This window comes from Lynx rufus, unplaced genomic scaffold, assembly GCF_022079265.1.
Source record: "Lynx rufus isolate CCGP_SWC_20201006 ecotype Redwood Valley unplaced genomic scaffold, mLynRuf1.p SCAF_7, whole genome shotgun sequence".
Lineage (NCBI taxonomy): Eukaryota > Metazoa > Chordata > Mammalia > Carnivora > Felidae > Lynx > Lynx rufus.
In genome coordinates, this window is record NW_025814889.1 from 19,522,341 (window position 1) to 19,544,504 (window position 22,164).

Here is a 22,164-nt window from a genome sequence, read left to right on the forward strand (position 1 = left end):
CATGGACATCCCTACATGGCATCTGGTAGATCTCTATTTCATTCTTTCTAATGGCTGCATGATATCCTAGGGTATGGATTATCACAATGGATTCTGCTATTACCTTGTTGATGGGCTTTCACTACGCTTCCTGGTTTTTGCTGCTTCCGGCGATGCTGTCCTAGAGACCCCTGTTCATATGCCTTCTACGTCGATGGTTTTGTTTCTATGGTAGAGATTCCCAGGAGTAACTACTAGATTAACGAGTATATATATATTTTTAAGTCTTAAAAGTTGTTGCTAGATAGCTTTTTTTTTTTAAGGCAGTAACATTTCACATTTCCCAAACAACTACTCTCTCAATCAAGATAAAATAAAATTGTGCTTCAAAGGCAGGAAATCCACAATCTTTCTGTGACCAGCCTCTAGCCTCTGTTGAACCTTCCTAAAGCTCAGCCAGTCCTATTCCTCCCCTTGGCCAATCTGGCCACTCACCCTAAAGCTTGGGACTCCAATGGCCTTCATTCTCCCATGAACTCCCTGCAATTACATGCTAAAGTTGGCATATTTTTGCTTTTGTACCTGATTCAAAGGAGAAGTTCAATGGCTTTCATCAGATTTCCAGAGGGGCCTCTGACCCAAAAAGGGTTAGGAGCCTCTCCTCTGGAGTCTGGACGGTAACGGGAGGGTTGGGTATTGCTGACGACATGATTTAATTCTCTTGATGACAACCAAAAAAAAAAAAGTGGATTTTAGTAGAGAAGGTTTCGATGCTCATGAAGCCATCAAAAACATTTTTCATTCACATTATTTTAAGAAGAAGCAAGCTCTACAAATAGTTTGCAAAAGGGTGTGGGTGCTAAAAAACAAGAGGGGTGGTGGGGGCGACATGGGTGCTAGGAAACAAAAAACAGAGAGAGCTATTTCCAAAACCAGATAAAAGGTCATTTCTTCTCCAGTATATTGTTTCTCAGAGCAGTTGGTATTTGATCCATGTGAAGGGGAAGTCATACTGGGCTTCCATTCAAAGGAGTAAACATTTCAGTAGAAAAAGAGAAGAGAAAGTGAAATGGCAAACAGAAAAAAGTAACAGTTTACAGAATTTGGGAGAAGATCTTTTGAGGAGACCTAATAAACCCTCTAAGTCAGGAATTGTGCCTTTACTCACTCCTCTTCCCCCCCCCCCCACCGGCTGCTGGCTTCTCTCCACACCCCCTCACACCCTGAGGGCCGGCAGTGTCTGGCCAAAGGAGGTATTCAGTAAGCACAGACTGAACCAAGAAGTAATTGAAACAGCTTTATACAAAATGAAACTACAGGGGCGCCTGAGTGGCTCAGTCCATGAAGTGTCTGACTCTTGATTTTGGCTCAGATCATGATCTCACGGTTCGTGAAACCAAGCCCCATGTCAGGCTCTGTCCATGCTGACGGTGTGGAGCCTGCTTGGGATTCTCTCTCTCCCCTCTCTCTCTCCGCCCCTCCTCTGCCTTCCCTCTCTCTCTCTCAAAATAAATAAACAAACTTTCAAAAAAAAAAGTAATTACAGGAAATACAGTTAAGTCCTTAAATGAGACTTCTTTGCCAGTAAAGGTTTGAAATCAAGAATAGCATGGTTTTTCTTGATTTGTGGTTAATGGCAAGAAAGGATGAGAAAGGCATCTGTCTACCACTCAAGAAAGTGTCCAATTCTTCATTCTCATGAACTCCTGATTTTCATAAAGTTGTTTACAGTTGTTCCTACTTCATTTCATGCATTATCACCCTTATCATCAAATGCTGTAATATAATCCTGATAATTGTTTAGCATGGTCATCAAATGATAACCACTAAATTAATAAACCTCTGGACTCTAGTTTAAAATCTAAAACAAGGGACAAAGATGAAACAGGTATTTATAGAATTAAGTTAATAAACTACAGATAGAGTAAGTAAAACCCATCAAAATGGGTAAAAGCTTTCCTTGTGTTTCCACTTGTTATGTTGTGGAATGAATGGTCTGTCGTCTGGAATAAGCAATATTTTGCAAAAGATCTCATTACCTCACTTCCAGAAATAATACTACCTCTGCTACACTTTTCCACGATAGCACTTTCTTAAAACATATGGAATGACTGAAAGACACAGGAACCGCAAAGCTAATTTACATGATGGGAACCTAGACTGCAATGATATAGCTGTTTCAGTGTCCAGCAGTGAATTAAATCATACTTGGCCATTGATAACAAAAGAAACAACACTTCATGTTTTCTCAGCCCTTCAGGTTTTCAAAGAGACTATTTACTGAACATTGTCTTTCCAAATTAACTTTACTATGTTATCACGTACGTTTATATATACGCATATATGTATGTATATACATGAATATATATGTCTATTATACTCATATGTATATACATGTAGGGGCACCTGGGTGGCTCAGTTGGAAAAGCATCCAACTTCGGCTCAGGTCATGATCTCGCGGTTCGTGGGTTCAAGCCCCACATCAGGTTCTGTGCTGACGGCTCAGAGTCTGGAGCCTGCTTCAGAGTCTGCGTCTCCCTCTCTCTCTGCCCCTCCCCCACTTGTGCTCTGTCTCTCCCTCTCAAAAATGAATAAGCATTAAAAAAAAGTAATAAAAATATGTACATACATGTATATGAATACATGCATATTGTATATGTATGTGTTATATGCATGTATACATATACATATGCATATATGCAATATACATATACATTTTATACATATTATATATAACAGTTTATATACACGTTAAGTGGTATCCTATAGAGAGTAAAATATTCTAGAATGAAAAGTTTCAGAACCTTGGCAATTATCCAATCCCAAGGAAATCTTGTTAAGTATATGTTTTCTGTGCAATAGGAAAAACATAAGCTAAGATTTATTTTAGTTTTAATTTTAATGATTTATAAGCATTACAGCTATTCTAGAGATAAAGAAGAAAGTGCATAATGGCTCTAAGATTGGTTGTTTAAAAATAGGTTACGATCTTGGGAATGCAAGCTGGTGCAGCCACTCTGGAAAACAGTATGGAGGTTCCTCAAAAAACTAAAAATAGAACTACCCTACGACCCAGCAATGGCACTACTAGGCATTTATCCAAGGGATACAGGCATGCTGTTTCAAAGGGGCACATGCATCCCAATGTTTGTAGCAGGGCTATCGACAATAGCCAAAGTATGGAAAGAGCCCAAATGTCCATTAATGGATGAATGGATAAAGATGTGGTATATATATACAATGGAGTATTACTCGTCAATCAAAAAGAAGGAAATCTTGCCATTTGCAACTACGTGGATAGAACTGGAGGGTATTATGCTAAGTGAAATTAGTCAGAGAAAGACAAAAATCATATGACTTCACTCAAATGAGGACTTTAAGAGACAAAACCAGATGAACATAAGGGAAGGGAAACAAAAATAATATAAAAACAGGGAGGGGGGCAAAACAGAAGAGACTCATAAATATGGAGAACAAACTGAGGGTTACGGGAGGGGTTGTGGGAGGGGGGGCGGGCTAAATGGGTAAGGGGCATTAAGGAATCTACTCCTGAAATCATTGTTGCACTATATGCTAACTAGTTTGGATGTAAATTTTAAAAAATAAAAAATAAAAGAAAAAAAGAATAAAATCAAACTGTACTAAAGACCTAAAAATAATCAATTAATTAAAACACACACACAAACTATGCAATCTAAAAATGCATACACATCAATACATATTATTATATATATTTACATATAATACATATATAATAATATGTATGTATAGTTAATATAATAACAAAAACCACCATAGTTTAAAGACATTAAGAATGTATTTGCTTAGGGGCGCCTGGGTGGCTCAGTCAGTTAAGCGTCCGACTTCAGCTCAGGTCATGATTTCACGGTCCGTGAGTTCAAGCCCCCTGTTGGGCTCTGTGCTGACAGCTCAGAGCCTAGAGCCTGTTTTGGATTCTGTGTCTCCCTCTCTCTGACCCTCCCCCATTCATGCTCTGCCTCTCTCTGTCTCAAAAATAAACATTAAAAAAAATTTAAAAAAAAAAGAATGTATTTGTTTAAATAAGCTCTATTGCAAATTCGTTTATTAACTTACAGTCCTTTGCTATAGTAAATGAATACTCCTGATTTCTTTGATGGGCACTGTTTCTTATAGACTGTATTTCTTAAACTTACGGTATGAATTAGGTATGGAAGTTCTATCCGTCTGAAGCCTGCCTGGTCTTTTCTTATGTCTCTGAACAGTCCTTGGTCTCCTTCAGGGGCCCCTGTTCTTCTGCACCCATTGGCACCCCATTAATAGCCAAGATTTAATCCTCAGCCCTCTTTTATAATCCCCATGCCCTTCTTCCATCCTTTTCTGTATCACCTACATACCGATAACTCCCAAATCTCTATCACCACTTCAGACTATTTCCTACGCATCAGGTTTGTACAAGTAACAATCCAGTGGATGCCTGAAAAACCAAGCAGGGAGCTGGGACCAGCTCTTCCTAGCTCACCTGAGTCAATTGTCAAACACAGATTTTTTAAAAATATATATATACAAATTTACAGTCAAATAAATTATACTAGAAGTAGAAATATTAAATATGTCAAACTTATTTCAAATTTAAAAAAATCGGTTATGATCCTTGGCTTCACTATCCTTTACTTCTTTAGTTTAAGTAAGAGTGTGAAATTTGGTATATTTAGTCGTTTGGTGTCTAAAAGCACTATGTGCTTGGGAAGGTAAATCTGTAGCTGAAGATGCTTATTAGATCTTCCTTCGTAGCTATTTGCAGATTTCAGATTCCCCTGAAGTAAAAACAATTCCACATATATGAAAACGCAGCATGTCAGTCAAAAGGAAGCCAGATTTTCCCTACTAGTTAGGATCAAATTTGTGTTAACTTAATTTCTGATTTACCATCATCTCTAACCCTTGACTTCACCAAAAATCAAAAGAGAGGCCGGGAAGGGGTAGAGGAAGGGAGAGAAATTCTTCTAATCGTTCTCTTCAGACACTGTAATGAGAAATACTCCATTATAAAGTACAATCAAGGGCGCCTGGGTGGCCCAGTCGGTTAAGCGTCCGACTTGGGCTCACATCATGATCTCATGGTTCGTGGGTTCGAGGCCCGTGTCGGGCTCTTTGTTGTCGGCTCAGAGCCTGCTTTGGAGCCTGTGTCTCCCTCTTTCTCAGCCCCTCCCCCGCTTACTCTCTATCTCGGTCTCAAAAAATAAATAAAAGTAAACTTAAAAAAATTTTTTTGAATATATTACTAAGAAAAAAACAGTATTAATCAGTTGAGGATTAAGAAATATTCAATCTCATGAGCCTACTAACTTAATGAAATGGCTTTAGGTTGAGCTTCTCTGTGCTGAGCAGCACTATCTTTCACCTTTGAGAGATTCCTGGAGTCCACCGAATTGACTCAAGGCTGCAGGCCTCAGCAAAACAAATTGCTTCTAGAAAGGACAGGGGGTGGGGAGCACCTGGGAGGCTCAGTTGGTTGAGGGTCCAACTTTTGATTTCCGCTCAAGTGATGATCCCTGGGGTCATGGGATCGAGCCCCATGTCAGGCTCCGTGCTGAACATGAAGTCTGCTTATGATTCCCTCTCTCTCTCTCTCTCTCTCTGCCCCTCTCCCCACTCACTTTCTTTCCCTCTCTCCCCCGACTCTCTCTCAAAAAATAAAAATAAATATAAATAAATAAATAAATAAAGGACAATGGGGTAGTGAAAAGCAAATAACCTTGTAGTGAGAAAACACCGACTTTTAACGTCCAAAAGCTATGACCTAATCAAAGCCACTCAAGAACACAATTTAAAACAAAGCATAAAGGAAGTGAGCTAAAATAACTAAGACACTTCTTAAAAGTGTACTAATGCTTCTAGTTACTTCCACATAGAAAACCTGAGCAACTGAACTAAAGATGTCACTAGTTGCCATCAATGGATGGATATTATGACTGCTATTATTTTTTGTCTTCTCTTGTCCTCTGTTATTTTTAAACATGTTTAGTGCAAAATTAGACACATCTTCCGAAGCAAAACTGATTTTCCCATCAACTTTCTCAGACCTCTGACCTTCAGGCAATATCTGAGACTAGTCTGGGGAATGAGCTTTTAAAGGAATAGTCACACGACATGGAAGGTCTGACGATTACTGTTTCGGCAGACCAAAAAGAATGGCGAATCCTTCTCTTTAAGGGTCTTTTCATCTTTGCTAACCTGAGATGTGACTGAAGAACACTTTTGTACTACAGTCAAGATCATTACAACTGGAGGGAATTTTTAAAAATCATCCAGTACAAGCCATTATTTTATGTCCTGAAAAGGCCAAAGGTCAGCGGTACCCAAAGTCACACTTAGTGGCAGAGGCGGGACTCAAACTCAGATCTGTCTTTTTTTTTTTTTAAGTTTATTTATTTTGAGAGAGAGAGAGAGAGAGAGAGCAGGGAAGGGACAGAGAAAGGGAGAGAGAGAATCCCAAGCAGGCTCCACTGTCAGTGCAGAGCCCGAGGTGGGGCTTGAACCCACAAACCGTGAGCTCATGACCTGAGCCAAGATCAAGAGTCAGACACTTAACCGACTGAGCCAACTAGGAGCCCCCTTGAAACCAGATGTCTCGGTCTAGGGCTATATTTTACCACAAAAGCCAAAGGTTATCATTTTACGTACAAGGTACTCAGATACAAAATAAAGGTCGACTTCCTCCAGCTGCTCTGCTATTCCTCCCGAGTCCCCATCACATTCAAATGGGAGGAACTAACTTTAGTCCCAGCCATTAAACGAAATCCATTCAATGACGTAAACGGCTTAGGTATATTCAGACTTCCTCTTGCTTCCTGTCTCCACTATCAATATGCCGTCGCAGCGGGTGTGAGCTGGGAGGGCTTCAGTGACTTCAGAGTGAAGAAAGAGGGAAGTCCTGAATCCACGTTCACAACTCCCCATTCTCCCCTCTAACTCCTTTGGCCACAGTGGCATCTCCTCGACCTCTTGGTCATTAGCATCCACTGAGGACCGTGGCTGGTGACATCATGGTGTATTCTTCCCTTGGCTCGGAAAAAGCTTGGCGGCATTGCCTGCCGAGTCTGGCTCTCCTCACGGGGGTCCTACTACCGCTCCCTGCCTGCGTAAGCCACCCCTGGCTCCAGGGGCACATTGTCCCTGCAGTGGGAGCTCCCTCCCCAGCAAGCACCCTCGGCCTTCCCCTGCGAGGTGCGCTGAGACTTCCATCGCCTTCCACGCCACGCCAGATGCTGGAAGACAAAACCCGGGTTCTCCCCGTGCCCACCATGCCGGGGAGGCTCACTGTTCAGGTGGGAAGGAGCGTACGTCTTGTAGGGTGGTCTTCTCTGCTTCTTGCTCCCCCCCCCCCCACCTACTCACCATGCCTCCCCATCTTCCCTCTGGGAGACTTCAGCCAGGACAGACAGGGAGGTCCCGTTTCAGACTCTGATTTTTCTGCCTTTTCCCACAATCTACCAGGGCCAAAAGAGGGACGGACAGTCCTCTTCACATGGGACCGTATTTTATCCTTCTCAAAATGGGGTTCGCTCCTCGCCTTTCTCTGGACCCATCAAAGCGAGGTGGTGTGGCAGAACACGATTCATACAAGAGAAAGATGGAAAACACGTTGATTTGATATTGCTAAAATATTCACTTCATCATAGCTGTTACAGTCATGACCCCAGAGCCACAAAATTGATAGGCTATATATTCAAATGCCTAATTAAAGGACCAGGAATCTGATTCTGGCCGGCAGAATCACAACAAATAGCGCGCAGCCTGGCCACACAAAGTACGGCACTCACATCCGCCACCGCGAGCTGCAGGAGTGATCGAAAGGAAGACAGGACGAGCCAGGAGGGCACCAAAGACCCACGATGCCAGGACTCCGAGACCAGATGGAAAGAATATGGGTCATTTCCGGAGGGGGAGGGGGAGAAGACCAGGCCCCTGTGATGAAAAGCTCTAAAACCCCATCATGACACAGCAAATCAAAACATCTTGGGTCATTTTGCTGTCTGTCACTACTGACATTTTTGTCCCTTACATCATTTTATCCAGAAGCAAAATACGAAAACAATCTGCCTTAAGGGAAATTACCAGGGTTAGAGTTAACATCTGCACAGCACGCTAGGTTCCCTGGAAGAAACGTGCCGCATTAATATTTCTCCTTTGAAGTTCTTACCCACATTCATCCCTTCCTATACGTGAAACATAATCTCTCATCATTCTTGCTGCCTCGAAACCCTGCAAGGGAACGTGCTGAAGCTTCTCCCTGTGAACTTTCACCTTTACATCCAGGAGAAGGTGCTTGTCGCGGGAAGGAGGCAGCATCGCCATGGGATCAGGATACAGCATCAATGGTGAAAAATCAGAAGATGGGAACTAGAAAGCTGCCAAAATTAGGTTCAGAGAAGAGGCCCGCATGAAAGGTGTCTCGTCCAAGATCAGCGGAACACAAGAAGTACCTACAAAAACGATCTGGGGGGACAGTCTTGGTGTTCGGAAGTCTGAGGTTGTCAGACGAGATAAGGGATGGGAAGAGGACCCGGCGAAGAGCAGAGGAGGGTTGGCTAAGTTCAGGAAATGGAAACAAAAAAGGAAAACTGATACGCATTTTGAAATGGGGTCTATGGCCAGGCAGGATGCAGCAGACCAGACGGAGACCCCATTACACATTTGTCTGCAGAAAGGTACTCAGGCCTCCCACTCCCTGCAAATGTTTTAAAACATAATTAGAATACGCACAGCCCTCCCTGCAGGCCTTGTCCCGGTTGCCATTTCACCCACTTTGATTAGTTTTTTATTACCATCCTGTCCCCGACTAAACCACAGATCCCCTGAGGGTGAGAACTTTATCTGGGCTTTGCTCACCACAGTGTCCCCAACGTGGCCTTTGAATGGTGCCCGGTGGCCAGTGAAATTCAGGTCTGATTTATGGCTGGGTGGGGGCCCTCGGGAGGGGATTTGAAGCCTTCGGAAGATGCTATCCAGCTACCTCCCCAATCGTCTTTCAAAAGCCACGGGGGTTCCCAAGTCAGAGATTCGTGGCTTTGAAGGAAGTCAGTCTCCGGCGACACTCGATCAGCGTCACCCGAGAGGGGTCTGCGTCAGGTAGTTACTTAACACCTGACTGGACGCTTAGACGGCAGATAACTGAGAGAAAAGCCCTCCGGAAATGCAACCACAGAATGGGGAGGTCCAGAAGTTGCCAAGGGCAAGCTGGAGAAAGAGAAAGCGTGCCACAGGACCACCTCCTCGAGCGTCCAGAGGTTTATATCAAGCACGTGTCTTCCTCTCCCCCACAAAGACGCTAAACTCTTATGTCCCCTATTAAGAAAAAGATACATTCCCTTCTCACCCTTCCTGCTCCCATCTACTGTATTCCCTCCGAGCCATGCGCTTTATGCCTCCGCAGAGACGCGCAAGATTAAAAAAGAATCAGCACAGATTACAAAATGAAGACTCAAAGGTTCCAGAATGATTTGTATTCTCTCCATAATCATTTTCAATCGTTCATCGTACCCGCGCTCATAAATTACACACACTCCATTTAAGAACACAGTGAGCCCAAAATCTCTATTATTTTCGGCATGATTGCAAACAGCTAAGCCAATCACATAAACAACCAAGTGGGTGCGACTAACGTTCCACTCGGAGCAGTGCTTCTCAGATCTCTGCCCCACAGAGGGCCAGGGCTTCCTGAGACAGTCACTCGGCCCTGGGAGGGGGCAGAGGCGGTGACGGAATGGGGGTTTGGTCCTCCTTCTACCGGAGCTTCCCCTGCCCATGCCACCGAGCGACCCTTTCCACAGCTTTTAGAAGTCCGCAGACCCCCGGGCCGGGCACTCAGAACATCCGTGCCCTTTCTTCCAGAAAGAGTATGCTACACAGCCTGAAAAAAGGACACGTTTGCTACAACATACTTTGAAAATAATTCATCAAGAAAATGTTTCTCCTAAGGGGCTTCTCACATCGCTTAATTTTTTTCTTAAGTTTATTTATTTATTTTGAGAGAGACAGAGACAGTGTGAGCAGGGGAGGGGCAGGGAGAGCAGGAGACAGAGAATCCCATGCAGGCTCCACACTGTCAGCACAAGCCCAATGCCGGGCTCGAACTCACAAAATTGTGAGATCGTGACCTGAGCCGAAACCAAGAGTCGGACTCTTAACCGACTGAGCCAGGCAGGCCCCCCTCATGTCACTTAAGTTTTTAAACTTTAGGGATTTTGCAACTTACAAAGGGTTTTGTTCCAGTTGAGTTTACAAGGCAGGGCTTTTCAACACCGGCTCACTTTCCTACAGGGCAAAGATATTATGCCCATCCCAAGCATGTGACTAATGCTAACAACTAATAGTTATTACTATTAGTAACGTTACTAATACCACTGCAAGTAGAGTTTGACTTTTGCTCCTTGTAGAAGGGGCCACTGGGGGCGTCGAACCACTATGTACGCTCTTTCTTTGAAGCCATCCACCCTGTGATCTGTGATGAAAAGGGAGTTAAGTGACAGTGGAAGTCCTTCCCCCTCTCCCTCCCCACCAACTCAACTGCCTGTCTCCAGGGCAGTCCCTGTCCCCCTGTCCACCACAGCCAGTGTCTGCCCGTCCGAGGCTCCAGTGGTATGCCAGCTGGAGAAAGCCTGGAAAGCAGTGCCACCACCAGCTCTGAAAAGCTAACTCACGGTTTGCTTGTTTATTCTCCAATATTTCTCATCATTTTATTATGACAATCTGACACCTAATACAGATCCCCCCAAAAAAGCTTGAGAGGGTTTGACACTCAGGGGAGGAAAAAAAAAAAGATGTTGGAAGTGTCTACAACCCTCTCAGAAACTAAGAACCAAAAAGATGAAGGAAGAAAAGGGAGAAGATCACAATGTGTCTCTATAAATAACTGTTTAGGTTCAACCAAAATTTCGTTTTTGTTTTTCCTCCATTTTGGCCCATTTGGTAAGATAATGAACTGAAACAAAAGAACTAGTTTTTTTTTTTAATGTTTATTTATTTTTGAGACAGAGAGAGACAAAGCATGAGCGGGGAAGGGGCAGAGAGAGAGGGAGACACAGAATCTGAAGCAGGCTCCAGGCTCTGAGCTGTCAGCACAGAGCCCGATGCGGGGTTCAAACTCATGGACCATGAGATCATGACCTGAGCCAAAGTTGGATGCTTAACCGACAGCCACCCAGGCACCCCCAAAAGAACTAGTTTTAACCAAACAATTCTAAGAGAGGATTTCAAACTTGAGATTTGGCACAGGCTTAACTCATTTAGTATCGCAAATGACTATAAACAAGTAAATAAAATACTAAAAGTCAATTTTCCATCCAAACGGTTGAGCTGTTCAGAATTCTTGATGTCCAAACACTAAGGTAACGCTGTGCCACAGAAGCAAACTATTTAAAATGCTAAAATTAAATCAACTGCCATTCATGAATGTTACCATTTGGGAAGATCCCTTTCTATGCCTTTGCAAAAGCAGAAATGCTCTTACAGAAGTATTTGCATCTGTCACCCAGAAAAATACAGCTGCTAATAAAGAAGAGGAGGAGGATTTCTTCCTTTGCGTGACTTTTGCACTCAGCAAAAGTTCCTTTGCATAAGCTGAACTACAACCTTGTACTGCAACCATTTGCTCGCGGATCTCCTTTTCTGAGTGCCCTCTGAGCCAAAGGACCAGAACACTGGTTAAGAGGGTGGATAACGAGGGCTCACAAAATGTAGGTCTATTCCAAGTTCAACTCCTTACCAAGTTTGCAAGGACAAGTTATCTGACTCTTTAAGGGTTGAGTGCTTCATCTAAACAGGGATAGTAATCATAAATACCTGTTCCGTGGGGCTGTTTGAGACCAAATGGAACAACACATGTAAAATTCTGTGCCCAGAATATAGAGCAAGGCTGACGATGAGGAGGAGGCTTTCACATCCCCAATGCCCCGCACGGTTCATTGCAATAGTGCAGAGTCAGTACGTGTTTCTTGAACCGAGTTGAATTTCCCCACACGGTCGGCCCAATGAAGTCCTACATTTCTTTCCGGCGATGACACTGGAACAAAATCTTAAAGACAATCGGATGCCTTCACCCGCCCACTGTTTTGAGACCCCACGGTGCTTTGTGCCTTCCTCTATCAGCCCTGTGCCACCACCCTATCAGCACCTTCTGAAGCTTGCAGGTTGCTCCGTGACAGAGAATAAAACCAGCCTTTCGTAAAACAGTGAGCTCCTTTTCTTTGCATTTCCAGAACCAGGCACATGGCAGGAAAACAGTAAATGCTTGTTCCCGGGCCCGGCTCAGGCACCTATCACCACTAACTGAACCCACAGGGAGCGGTGTGCCTTCCAAGGAAGCAGACAGGTGTTCATATCCGATCCTTTCTCAACCTTCAAGGGTCCACTCCAATCCCACCTCTGGCGGGAACTAGAGACCAATCCAACCGGTACTCATCCCTCCCTTTTGGAATCCTTACTGTAAATTAAAGATAGCCATTCTGGTGGGGTTGGTGTCGGGGGGAAGGGGGGGTGTGGTTTATTAGTCCTGTTTCCTCACATACCCTGTGAGCTCTGTGAAGGGAAGATTAACTAATTATGAATTCTTTTGCACAGAACAAGGACATGTAATAGGCAGGAAACAAATATTTGATTGCTTGATTTAGTTCTGTTTTCCAATGTGCTCGAAGTACTCCTCCAGAATTATCTAATTAATCCTAACTTGATGAGAAGAAAGGCATATTGGATCTGCACAGACCACAGCCAAGTCCTGGCACCCTCCACAGTGTGAACGAGCAGGGGTGTTCTTGCCGGCTCGGCGACACTGCCTCTCTTTGGCCAGCACTCAATTTTTTGAACTAATGGCTTAGCACACAAGAATTAGCATTTTACAGAACCAAAAACTAACTGCCAACCAAGTCTTCATGGTGCTGCTAGCCGACAGCAAACTCTACTTTGAGTTCTATCTCCCCCAACTAAATGGACTGAGAAGTGGTCCCAAGACCCACAGAAAGAGGGTGGAGGGAACCACAATCGCCCCCGTGGTCCCATAAACCTGCACAGAGATAATGAGATCTGCTACCACCGAGAGCCGACCTCTGTCATTTAGAATGGCCACAACTGGCATTTTCAAAGCGTATCAGCCAGGTACCTCTTTCCTTTGCAAATTCTGTGCTTCTTTTTTTTTCATCTCGAGGATTTTCGGGGACCGTCATAAAAACAGTAAGCCTTCACGGTCACATAATCTGTCAACTTTGAAAATGCTTTCGCACCTCACGACCTGTTGGATACCTGCAGCCACCCAAGACGGGTAGACAAGATAAGACAGACGGATAGCGGGTCTCACTTTACATAAGCACAGAGAATCAGAGTGGCTGGCCCAATGTCCCAACCAATGAACCACAGCAGGGAGGGGCCAGACTCAGCCTTCGCTCCCTGCCGCCTCCCTCGGCTCCTTGATGTTGTCTTACTACATGGTTGACCAAAGGGCTGCACTGTAGCTGTTCCCCATCTTCCCACAGTGTGGCAGGCAAGACAACTTCTCTGAAAGAGAGCGCCCTGTGTTCCCTCAGAGATGGGGTGTCCCTGCAGAAAGTACCGAATTTAAATCCCCAGTCTTAACCAGCGTACTTCACCATATTGAAGGCAAGTCTGCATCCAAAATGGTTGAGTGGGAGCCAACTGTGGTGTTCTAATCTTTGTTCATGCTGTCAGTGTGACATATGAAAGAAATGGGAATAACGTGACAGGATGAAAACAAAGCTAGTGGCTGGTGTGAGATACACAGACAGGGTGTTAGCCCCACACGCACTGCAACTGGGTCAAGTTAACACCTCTTCTTTCCCCTACATATGCGGTGTGGAAAAGCTATTTATAAAATGTTTTTAAATATTTAGGACCAAATAAATCAATATTGTTGGGAAACACTTACTCTGACCAGAACTCATTTAGTTGCCCTAGTCCCATGTGAATAACAGAACCGGGAACGTCAGGATGATCCAAGACCAGGAATAAAACAGATGTTTTCAGCGCTTTCACCGAGAATGCCCTCCCAGGCCTGCCTTCAGCCTCCACACCAGCCGGTGACCGGGCATAAACAGAACAATGGCGAAACCTCAGAAGAGTGGCCTTGGGACTAATATTTGGTACCAGTGCAACAAAAATAGGCTTTCGAGAAGTTACCTGACTCTGCAATTCACTCTGCTGTTTCAGGCGAAGATTTTCAGGTGTATCTGCCACCGTGGTGAAGGACTGCTTTGGGTAGTGCCTGTGGAGAAATATTTTAAAAGAACATAATTAAAATCTTATGTTGCAAAGCAATGCTTTGACACCCGGTTGCTTTATCCTTCCCTCCCATCACAGTGGAAAGAGGCGTCTCTCTCCCCTTGGCGAAGGCCATCTCCGTATCGTTATTCTGGGTCCCTCCTCCATTCTCATGACCCTCTATCACCAGTTACCCACCACGCCCTGAAATCTCAACCTCGACTTCTCGACTCTGTTGGCTGCCTCCCATCAGCACCCAGGCATGCTCGAGGCTCTCCTATCTTTTATTACCTCTCCCTCTAACCACACGCTATTCTAGCCTGTGGAGCTAGACTCTCTTCTCTCCTTCGGCCAAACTTCCTTACCGAGAGGCCTCAACTCACTGTCCCTGCTCATCTCCTCTCCAACTCTCTCCTCAGCACCACACATTCGGGCTTCTACCTCCTGCTTCCAGAAGCTTCTCTGCTCAAAGTTCTAAGGACTTCCCTGTGGACACATGCAGCAGCCATCTTTCTGTCTTCCTCTTGCTTCACCACCGCTCCATCTGGAAATGTCCTCTCTCTTGGTTTCTATGTCACCGCACACTGCCGGACTGGCTTCTCCCCCTCTGGTTGTTTCTTCTCTGTCTCCTGTGGGTTCCTCTCGGTTTGCCCTTCCCCCTTCGGGGTTCTTCTCAGGGTGATCTACATCTGGGTGATCACCTGGGTGATCTCAGTGACTCACAGCCGTGAGTAATCGCTACGTGTATGCCGATTACTCCCAAATCTAGCCCAGCGTTCTGTCCTAGATCTCAGACCCCCTGGCATTTCCTCTTGTGTATGTTCCACAGCCACCATAAACTCAACCAGTCTGAAACTCAGCTGTCCGACACCCCACCCCACCTCCAAGACAAGCACCTCCCTCTTATCCACTCTTTCATTTAGAAGTGCCCAGTTGGCCAAGCCAGAAACTAGGAGATAATCTTGCCTCCTCACGCAGTCAATCAGTCACCAAGTCCGTTGATTCTATCTCCTACATACGCCCCAGATATGTTTACATCTTCCCATCTGCACTGCAATTTTCCCGATAGGCCACAATTTCCTTTCAGGGAAACAGAACGCTTGCCAGTCTTGCCCTTCTGAGCCAGGGTGCCAAAGCAAACATTCTAAAATGCCCGTATGATTACATTACTCCTCTGAGTGAAACCGCTCAACGTCTCCCCATTGATCTGAGAATAAAGTCCAGTCTCCTGTCTTCTGAGGTTCCACGATCGCCCTCTGAAGTCTTCCTGCTCACTCGCCACGTTCCACCCATGGAGCTCACCCTTCTCTTTCCCACCTCTTCGCCACACGCCGCTCTCCTGGACCAGAATACTCCTCCCTCCTCACGCCCTGCTTCTCTGGCTGACACTTCTTCATCACCTAGGTCTCGTCCTACACGTCACTGCTTCCAGGAGTCCTTCCCATCGTAATTCTCATCCCATTCATCTGTACGCTCCCACGGACATGTCTCCAGCTCGCAGTACAAGGCAAGTTCCGTGGTAGCGAGAACAGGCTGTCTTGCCCCTTGTCAGAGCACGTTCAGCACCTACCGGCATCCGGCTCCTAATATGACTTCGATAATATGTGTAAATATTTGTGGAAGGAAGAAAAGAAGGAAGAAGGAAAGAAAGGTAGGAGAGAGGGGGAAGTAACAATCGGCCATATGACCAGAGTACGCGATCAAGCTACAGGAAAGCTTCACCATGTTACGTAGTAGATGGTCACACATATGCAAACACACAGGTCCTCCTAGAGGTGAAGTGAGGGGCCTCTGCTCCCTCTGTGTGGGTAAGGGTACAAACCCTGATTCGTGGCTGCCCCCCCCCCCCCGCCCACACTTGGCTGGCACGGGGGGAGGGGGGCGTGTATCACTAGCTGCTGTGACTCGATCACCACCAAAGCTGTGGTGCTCAGAGCTGTCCCTCCAAGAGCCTCCTCCCTGGCCCCTCTCATTAGTGATGTCCACCCTGCGTCTCTTCCTGTGGTTTCTCAAAAGTCCTTTCCGCCCCACTATTTATACGGCACTGTACCTACTCTCCTTGTAGACAGAGACATTAACAGAGCACGATGCAAAGCGCTAGTGCTTTCAAAGTCTACCAAGGTTGGGGTGGCCTCGATCATAGGAAATCATGGTGCGCGAAGGACTTCTGGCCATCAAGAGATCACTTTTCCCACACAGCAGTCAGCCTCGTACGGTCTCCTTCGCTTCTGGTTTCCACCTTCTAACCCAGACCACGAACCTAGACAGTCAAGTCTGTTTCGAATGTTGGTCAAAACTAGAGTACGAGGGCGCCTGGGTGGCTCATTTGGTTAAGCGTCTGACTCTTGATTTCGGCTCAGGTCGTGATCCCAGGGTCGTGAGATCAAGCCCTGCCACCGGCTCTGTGTAGACAGTGTGGAGACTACTTGGGATTCTCTTTCTCTCTCTCTCTCTTTTTCTCTCTCTCTCAAAATAAATAAATAAACTTTTTTAAAAAAGTATTCTTTTCAAGGGAAGAGGGCATAGCCCACAAGGTTTCCTCCCTCTACGCACCCTGGAGTCACAGCCTTTGGGTCATCCACACCCTTTGGGGATTACTACTGAACAGTGCTGCTCACAGGGGAAGCTGGATAGATGATTTCGGTATGTTCTGGAATATTTGTACGTCAGTCTTGGACAACTGAACCTCACCGGACTTCCAAATGTAGCAACTATGCCTTGCTATCATTTAAAGCTAAAATAACAATTTAGCACATGTGCTTTTTTTTTTTTTTCCCGAAATACATTCTGTGGAATAAAGTTTCACAGAGATCTGCAGGGATTCCGCAATGTTTAATTCAAAAATTTTACATATCTATTTTAACTACTTTGAAAACTGTAATGAAAGTCTACCCTCGGATGTGTCTTAGCCCTCTGAGACCCTGCTGGTCTAACGGACCAGTTACCTCCGTTTGGGGACAGACATTGGGGGACAACCTGCTCCTGCCTGTTTATGTTTAATTAAAAATCAAACAGCGCCTGGGTGGGGGCGGGGGGTGGGCTCAGTGGGTTAAGCGTCTGACCCTTAGTTTGGGCCCAGGCCATGATCTCTAGGTTGGTGAGTTCGAGCCTTGCGTGTTTGGGATTCTCTGTCTCCTCTCTCTCTCTGCCTCTTCCCCCACTCAGTCTCTCAAAATAAATGAATAGACATTTTTTAAAAATCAAACAGGACCTTTTAGGTAAATATAATTTTAAAACTAAGCAGAATTTTAAATTAAACAGCATCCTGAGGTGGAACAGTGAACTGTTGGAGGGGCAGGTGCACAACCCGTTACTGCTTCTCTGTGTGCACCTGCATTTCCTCCACACAAGTTCTATCTAAACAAGTTCTAAAAACAAGCTCTATCTGGATATAACGAAACCTCCCTTGCCGCACATACCTCTCATTCTGGGGTATCATTTCCAAAAACAATCTAATTATTCTCTATCATTTGACTTGACAATGAGAAGAGGCGACAGATCTGAGCTTTAAAGTATACGCGTATAGAGGTGCCTGCATGGCTCAGTCGGTTAAGCCTCTGACTTCGGCTCAGGTCATGATCTCGCGGTTCGTGGGTCCGAGCCCCACATCAGACTCTGTGCCGACAGCTCCGGAGCCTAACGCCTGCTTCGGATTCTGTGTCTCCCTCTCTCTGCCCCTCCCCAACTCATACTCTTGTCTCTCTCTCACTCTCAAAAAAAAAAAAAAAAAAAGGAAAAAGAATAAACATTAAAAAAAATTTAAGTACATGCATATAAATAAAATGACACTTTTACAAGCCTGACTCTGGCATCCCATACTGAGTTTTATCTGGTCAAGGGTTACACAGGAAAAAAAAATTTTTTTTGAAAAGTTTCTGCTGTTTTGTTGTTGTTTTAGAAGACGCACTATGCCGACCAGGTGGCCAAAGCAGCCACCCTAAAGTGCCGTGCGATTACAGTGAGGACTATAAACACATCGGCAATATTCTGCATTTTTTTTCCAGTCCTCAAAGGTTCTGTTAATGGTGGGTTCATGCGTATATACCATAGCTTTGCCTAAAGGTGCATAACAGGCAGAAATTATCTAAAATTTGACCTGGGAGAAAAAGTCCAATTTACAGTTACTAACCAAAATAATAAATGCTGGGGGAAAGAAGGAATTTCTATTTGAAACTAGTAGGGATCACGAGTAACATAATGGATTTCTCAACACCATGTCTATGTAGTAACATCCACCTGCACTAATCCAACAATATTCTGCTCTGAAGTCAGAACCTCAACTCTTCCCTACCCAACACCACAGCTACAAAAAAAAAAAAAAAAAAACAGATGTAGAAATATATTGAGGGCCCAGTGGTCCCTCGTGGGATCATACGAATAGCAAAGCAAAGCATTTGCAAATTCATTGGTGGTACTGTAGAGTTATTTCTAGCTCTTTCCAAATACTATGTTCAAGTGGTAGTAGGAAGTCTTCCGAAAATAAATGTCTTGAATGGAAATCTTAATGAAAGTAGATCTCTTCACCAGGGCTTACAGGAGGAACATTTTCTCCTTGTCCCTATTAGGGGTCAGTATATAAGATAGAAGCCATGAGGAATGGATGTTCGAAGAGAACCAGGAAAAAGTTAACAAAAAAAAAAAAATACAAAAGAAGGTGTGGATGAATTGGTACATTAATAAATTTCCTGGAAAATGAAATGTAACTGTGTAAATACGGCATATAATACATTGACAGCCTGTGGAAAGATCTGGAGAATACTGTGGAATGTTTAAGCATCATAAATAGAAGTCTCTTAGCTGAAGTACACAGGAATTGGATGAAGTATATGTATCAAACTAGGCTGCCAGCTGCAACAAACCCAGATTTCCATGAAATGCTATAATCAAAATAAAAAGAGAAAGAATCAAGATAATAACAGAAGACAACATCTGAAACAGCAAAGTTAGGTTCTAGAAAGAAGACTTCCAATTTTTATCTCGGAGAGATTTAGCTGATTCAAACAGAGGGAAAGTTATATGCAAACCACTGAGCTGGTCAGAGTGAGAAAAGCAGTGTAAGCAAATCGCAACCACCACGGACATGGTTAGAAGACGGAACACTCTGGAGAATGTGAACATCCAGGACCTCGCTTTTCATCCAGAGCCGGGGGGGGGGGGGGGCCATGACCCCTGAAGCCAGATTTCCTGAGTTTGGACCTGGATCTTCCGCCCGCTCGCTGTGTGCCTTCGGGCAGGTTTCTTAACCTCTCTGGCCTCAATTTCCTCACCTATAAAATCAACACTAGGATGGTACTTCTTGAGCTTAGTCCAAAATGAACACCTGTAAAGCATTTCAAACAATGTTTAGCTCACAGTAAGCACCCAATAAAGTAGTAGTACTTCCTCTTTGCTCTGCACGGCAAAGTGACTTAACCTCAGGACCTCATCACCTTCATCTATATAGTAAGGATAAAATACTCCTGGTTCTCTCGTGAGGTTGCTGGCAGAACGACATAAAAGACCTTCCCATACGTAAACTACTGTAGGCGTGAGATATCAGTGAGCCACTCAGACATGCAAAGTCAAGGTCTTTATGAGTTTATTTATTGTAAATTGTGCATTAACACAGTGGTTCTCGCACAGGACATTTGGTAACAGGCAAGGTCGGGAGACATTTTTGACTGCCTTTGGTTTAGGGCAGGTGGTGGGGTAGTGCATACTGTTGGCATCTAGTGAGTAGGGTGCTGGGAAACATCCCACAACGCACAGAACAGCACCCGCACCCCAACAAAGGCATGTCCTGTCCGAAAGTCAATACTGCTGAGGCAGGACAGCCCTAAATAACAGATATAAATCTCTAACATGAGAGGAGCCCACTAATATTAAAACTGCCAGCTCTTTCTAACCAATGTGGTATCTTCGTTTTCACTGCCAAAGTCAAACAACGCCTCCCCCACACACACACACACACACTTCCCCCAAATCCTAGGCCACGCGGCGGGTCAATTACTCCTGTCTGAGCCTTCTCCCTCATGAGCACTTAATTCTTCCCTCTGTAGCTTTTTGTTGACTTGACCACGTTAAAGTGCCACTCAAACTAGAAAGTGTGAGAGCAGAATTCAGGTGTCAAAATAATTTGTTATTACATCATCATTTCCTTATGGGCCCTGTGCAGGAAAGAGTTACCACAGCAGGCCTGAGCGCTCTGTTTGAAAAGCTAGCTTACAAGGTTGGTCCTTGGCCGGTTTCTAAGAACTTGGATTTGGGGACGGTTCCCACCACCATTAACGGATAACACTGTGCCTAAGCTGTTTGTACAAACAGTATGGTTTATGCTCAACATTTGCTTTCCTTCTGGGAGTCTGGCATTTGAGTACCTACTAGGCAAAAGGTGTCTCTGTGAATGGCCGCCAGTGAAAGTCCTAGGAACTAAGTCTCTAATGAGCTGCGCTGGTTGGCAATATTTGACACATGTTGTCACAACTTGTTGGTGGGGGAATTAAGTGCATCCTGTGTGACTCTTCTGGGAGAGGACTCCGGAAGCTTGTTTCTGCTGTCCTCTGGCCTTGGCACCATACGTCTTTTCCCTCTGCTAATTTTGCTTTGTATCTTTTCACTGTAATAAATCATAGCCATGAGTATAACTCTGTGTTGAGTCCTAAGAGACCTGTTCAAGAATCATCAAACCTGGGGGTATTCTTGGGGACCCCCAACATACGACTCGTTGTTCCTAACAACACATCATTCCTGAAAGAAAAATGATATTAGCATTTTTAATATATTATCTACTTTAAGAAAAAGCCATTTTATCTCTTAAGAACATTTAAAAGGCCGAAGTTCAGGGACATCTGGGAGGCTCAATCAGTTGAGCACCTGACTCTTGATTTTGGCTCAGGTCATGACCCTTCGTGGGATCGAGTCCCACGTCAGGCTCTGCACTGAGCATGGAGGCTGCTTAAGATTCTCTCGCTCCATCTGCCCCTCTCCTCTGCTCACACTCTCTCTCTCTCTAAAAAAAGTTTAAAAATAAAAGTCCAACGTTCGGACTTCCCGTTATTAAAAGCTGGCTTTTCAGCCCTGCCTTTCTGAATTAGATCAGGACCTAATGACTTTGCTTTGGGCCATCTTTTCATGCTCCACTCTTAACCAAAGATCCAAGGACCATGATCATAATGGTTTTGGATGGTGGGGAAATGACAGAAAGTTTAAACACAATTTTGAGTATTTCTCCCAAATCGGAACAACTCCATTCTTTCATATCATTGAAAATATCTTCAAAAAATAAAACATTTTAAAATAAATCTGAGAGAGATTATCTTCTGTGAATTTATTTATAAAGGATGCACTTCAGCAAGAGAGAAAATAACTCCAGAAGAACAAGCTGAAATGCAAAAGGGAACAGTAAAGCAAATAAAATGGTAAGTGCACACCTACGCATTGTGTGGAATAGTAACGATGTCTATTATTTGGGTTTGGGTTTTTTTTTAAGGAAAAAGCTTAAAAAAAGAAAAAGCAAAAATACTGGACAATCAGATTGAGAAGGTAGTCTGAGAATTAAAGCATTCCAAGGTCCTTCCATTCTTCATAAGAAAGGTCAGGATCTTACTGGATTTTAGGCTGTCCTTAAGTGTGATAATACTTTAAGGGTAATCACAAAGAATGAAAAATCATACACAAAGTCAAGTCCTATGGAAAGGGAAAATCAAATTTTTAAAAAGTACTAAAATGCTAACTCAATAAGATAAAAAACAAAGAGAACAGAAAGAAAAGAAGCACAGAAGAAACAAGACAAATACACATTTGACCACTGGGAGAAACAATTCAATAATCACAAAAATATCAATGAGTTAAAAACACCAGCTGAAAGACCCAGAGTCCTATTTTTAGCTCTCCTATAAAAGAGCTGTATCCGTTTGAGACAAAATACACTTTAAAAGTAAAGGCATTATTGGGGCA

At 44.2% G+C, this 22,164-nt stretch overlaps 1 protein-coding gene across 1 annotated transcript in view; it reads right to left on the reverse strand.

Moving 5' to 3' along the window:
* LOC124502292 (LIM zinc-binding domain-containing Nebulette) overlaps window positions 1-22,164 on the reverse strand; it is a 360,748-nt gene that overhangs the window by 219,287 nt on the left and 119,297 nt on the right. Inside the window, exon 3 of the mRNA XM_047066887.1 lies at window positions 14,149-14,233. Coding sequence (XP_046922843.1) covers window positions 14,149-14,233 — 85 coding nt within the window. The remainder of the gene's footprint in view (window positions 1-14,148; window positions 14,234-22,164) is intronic.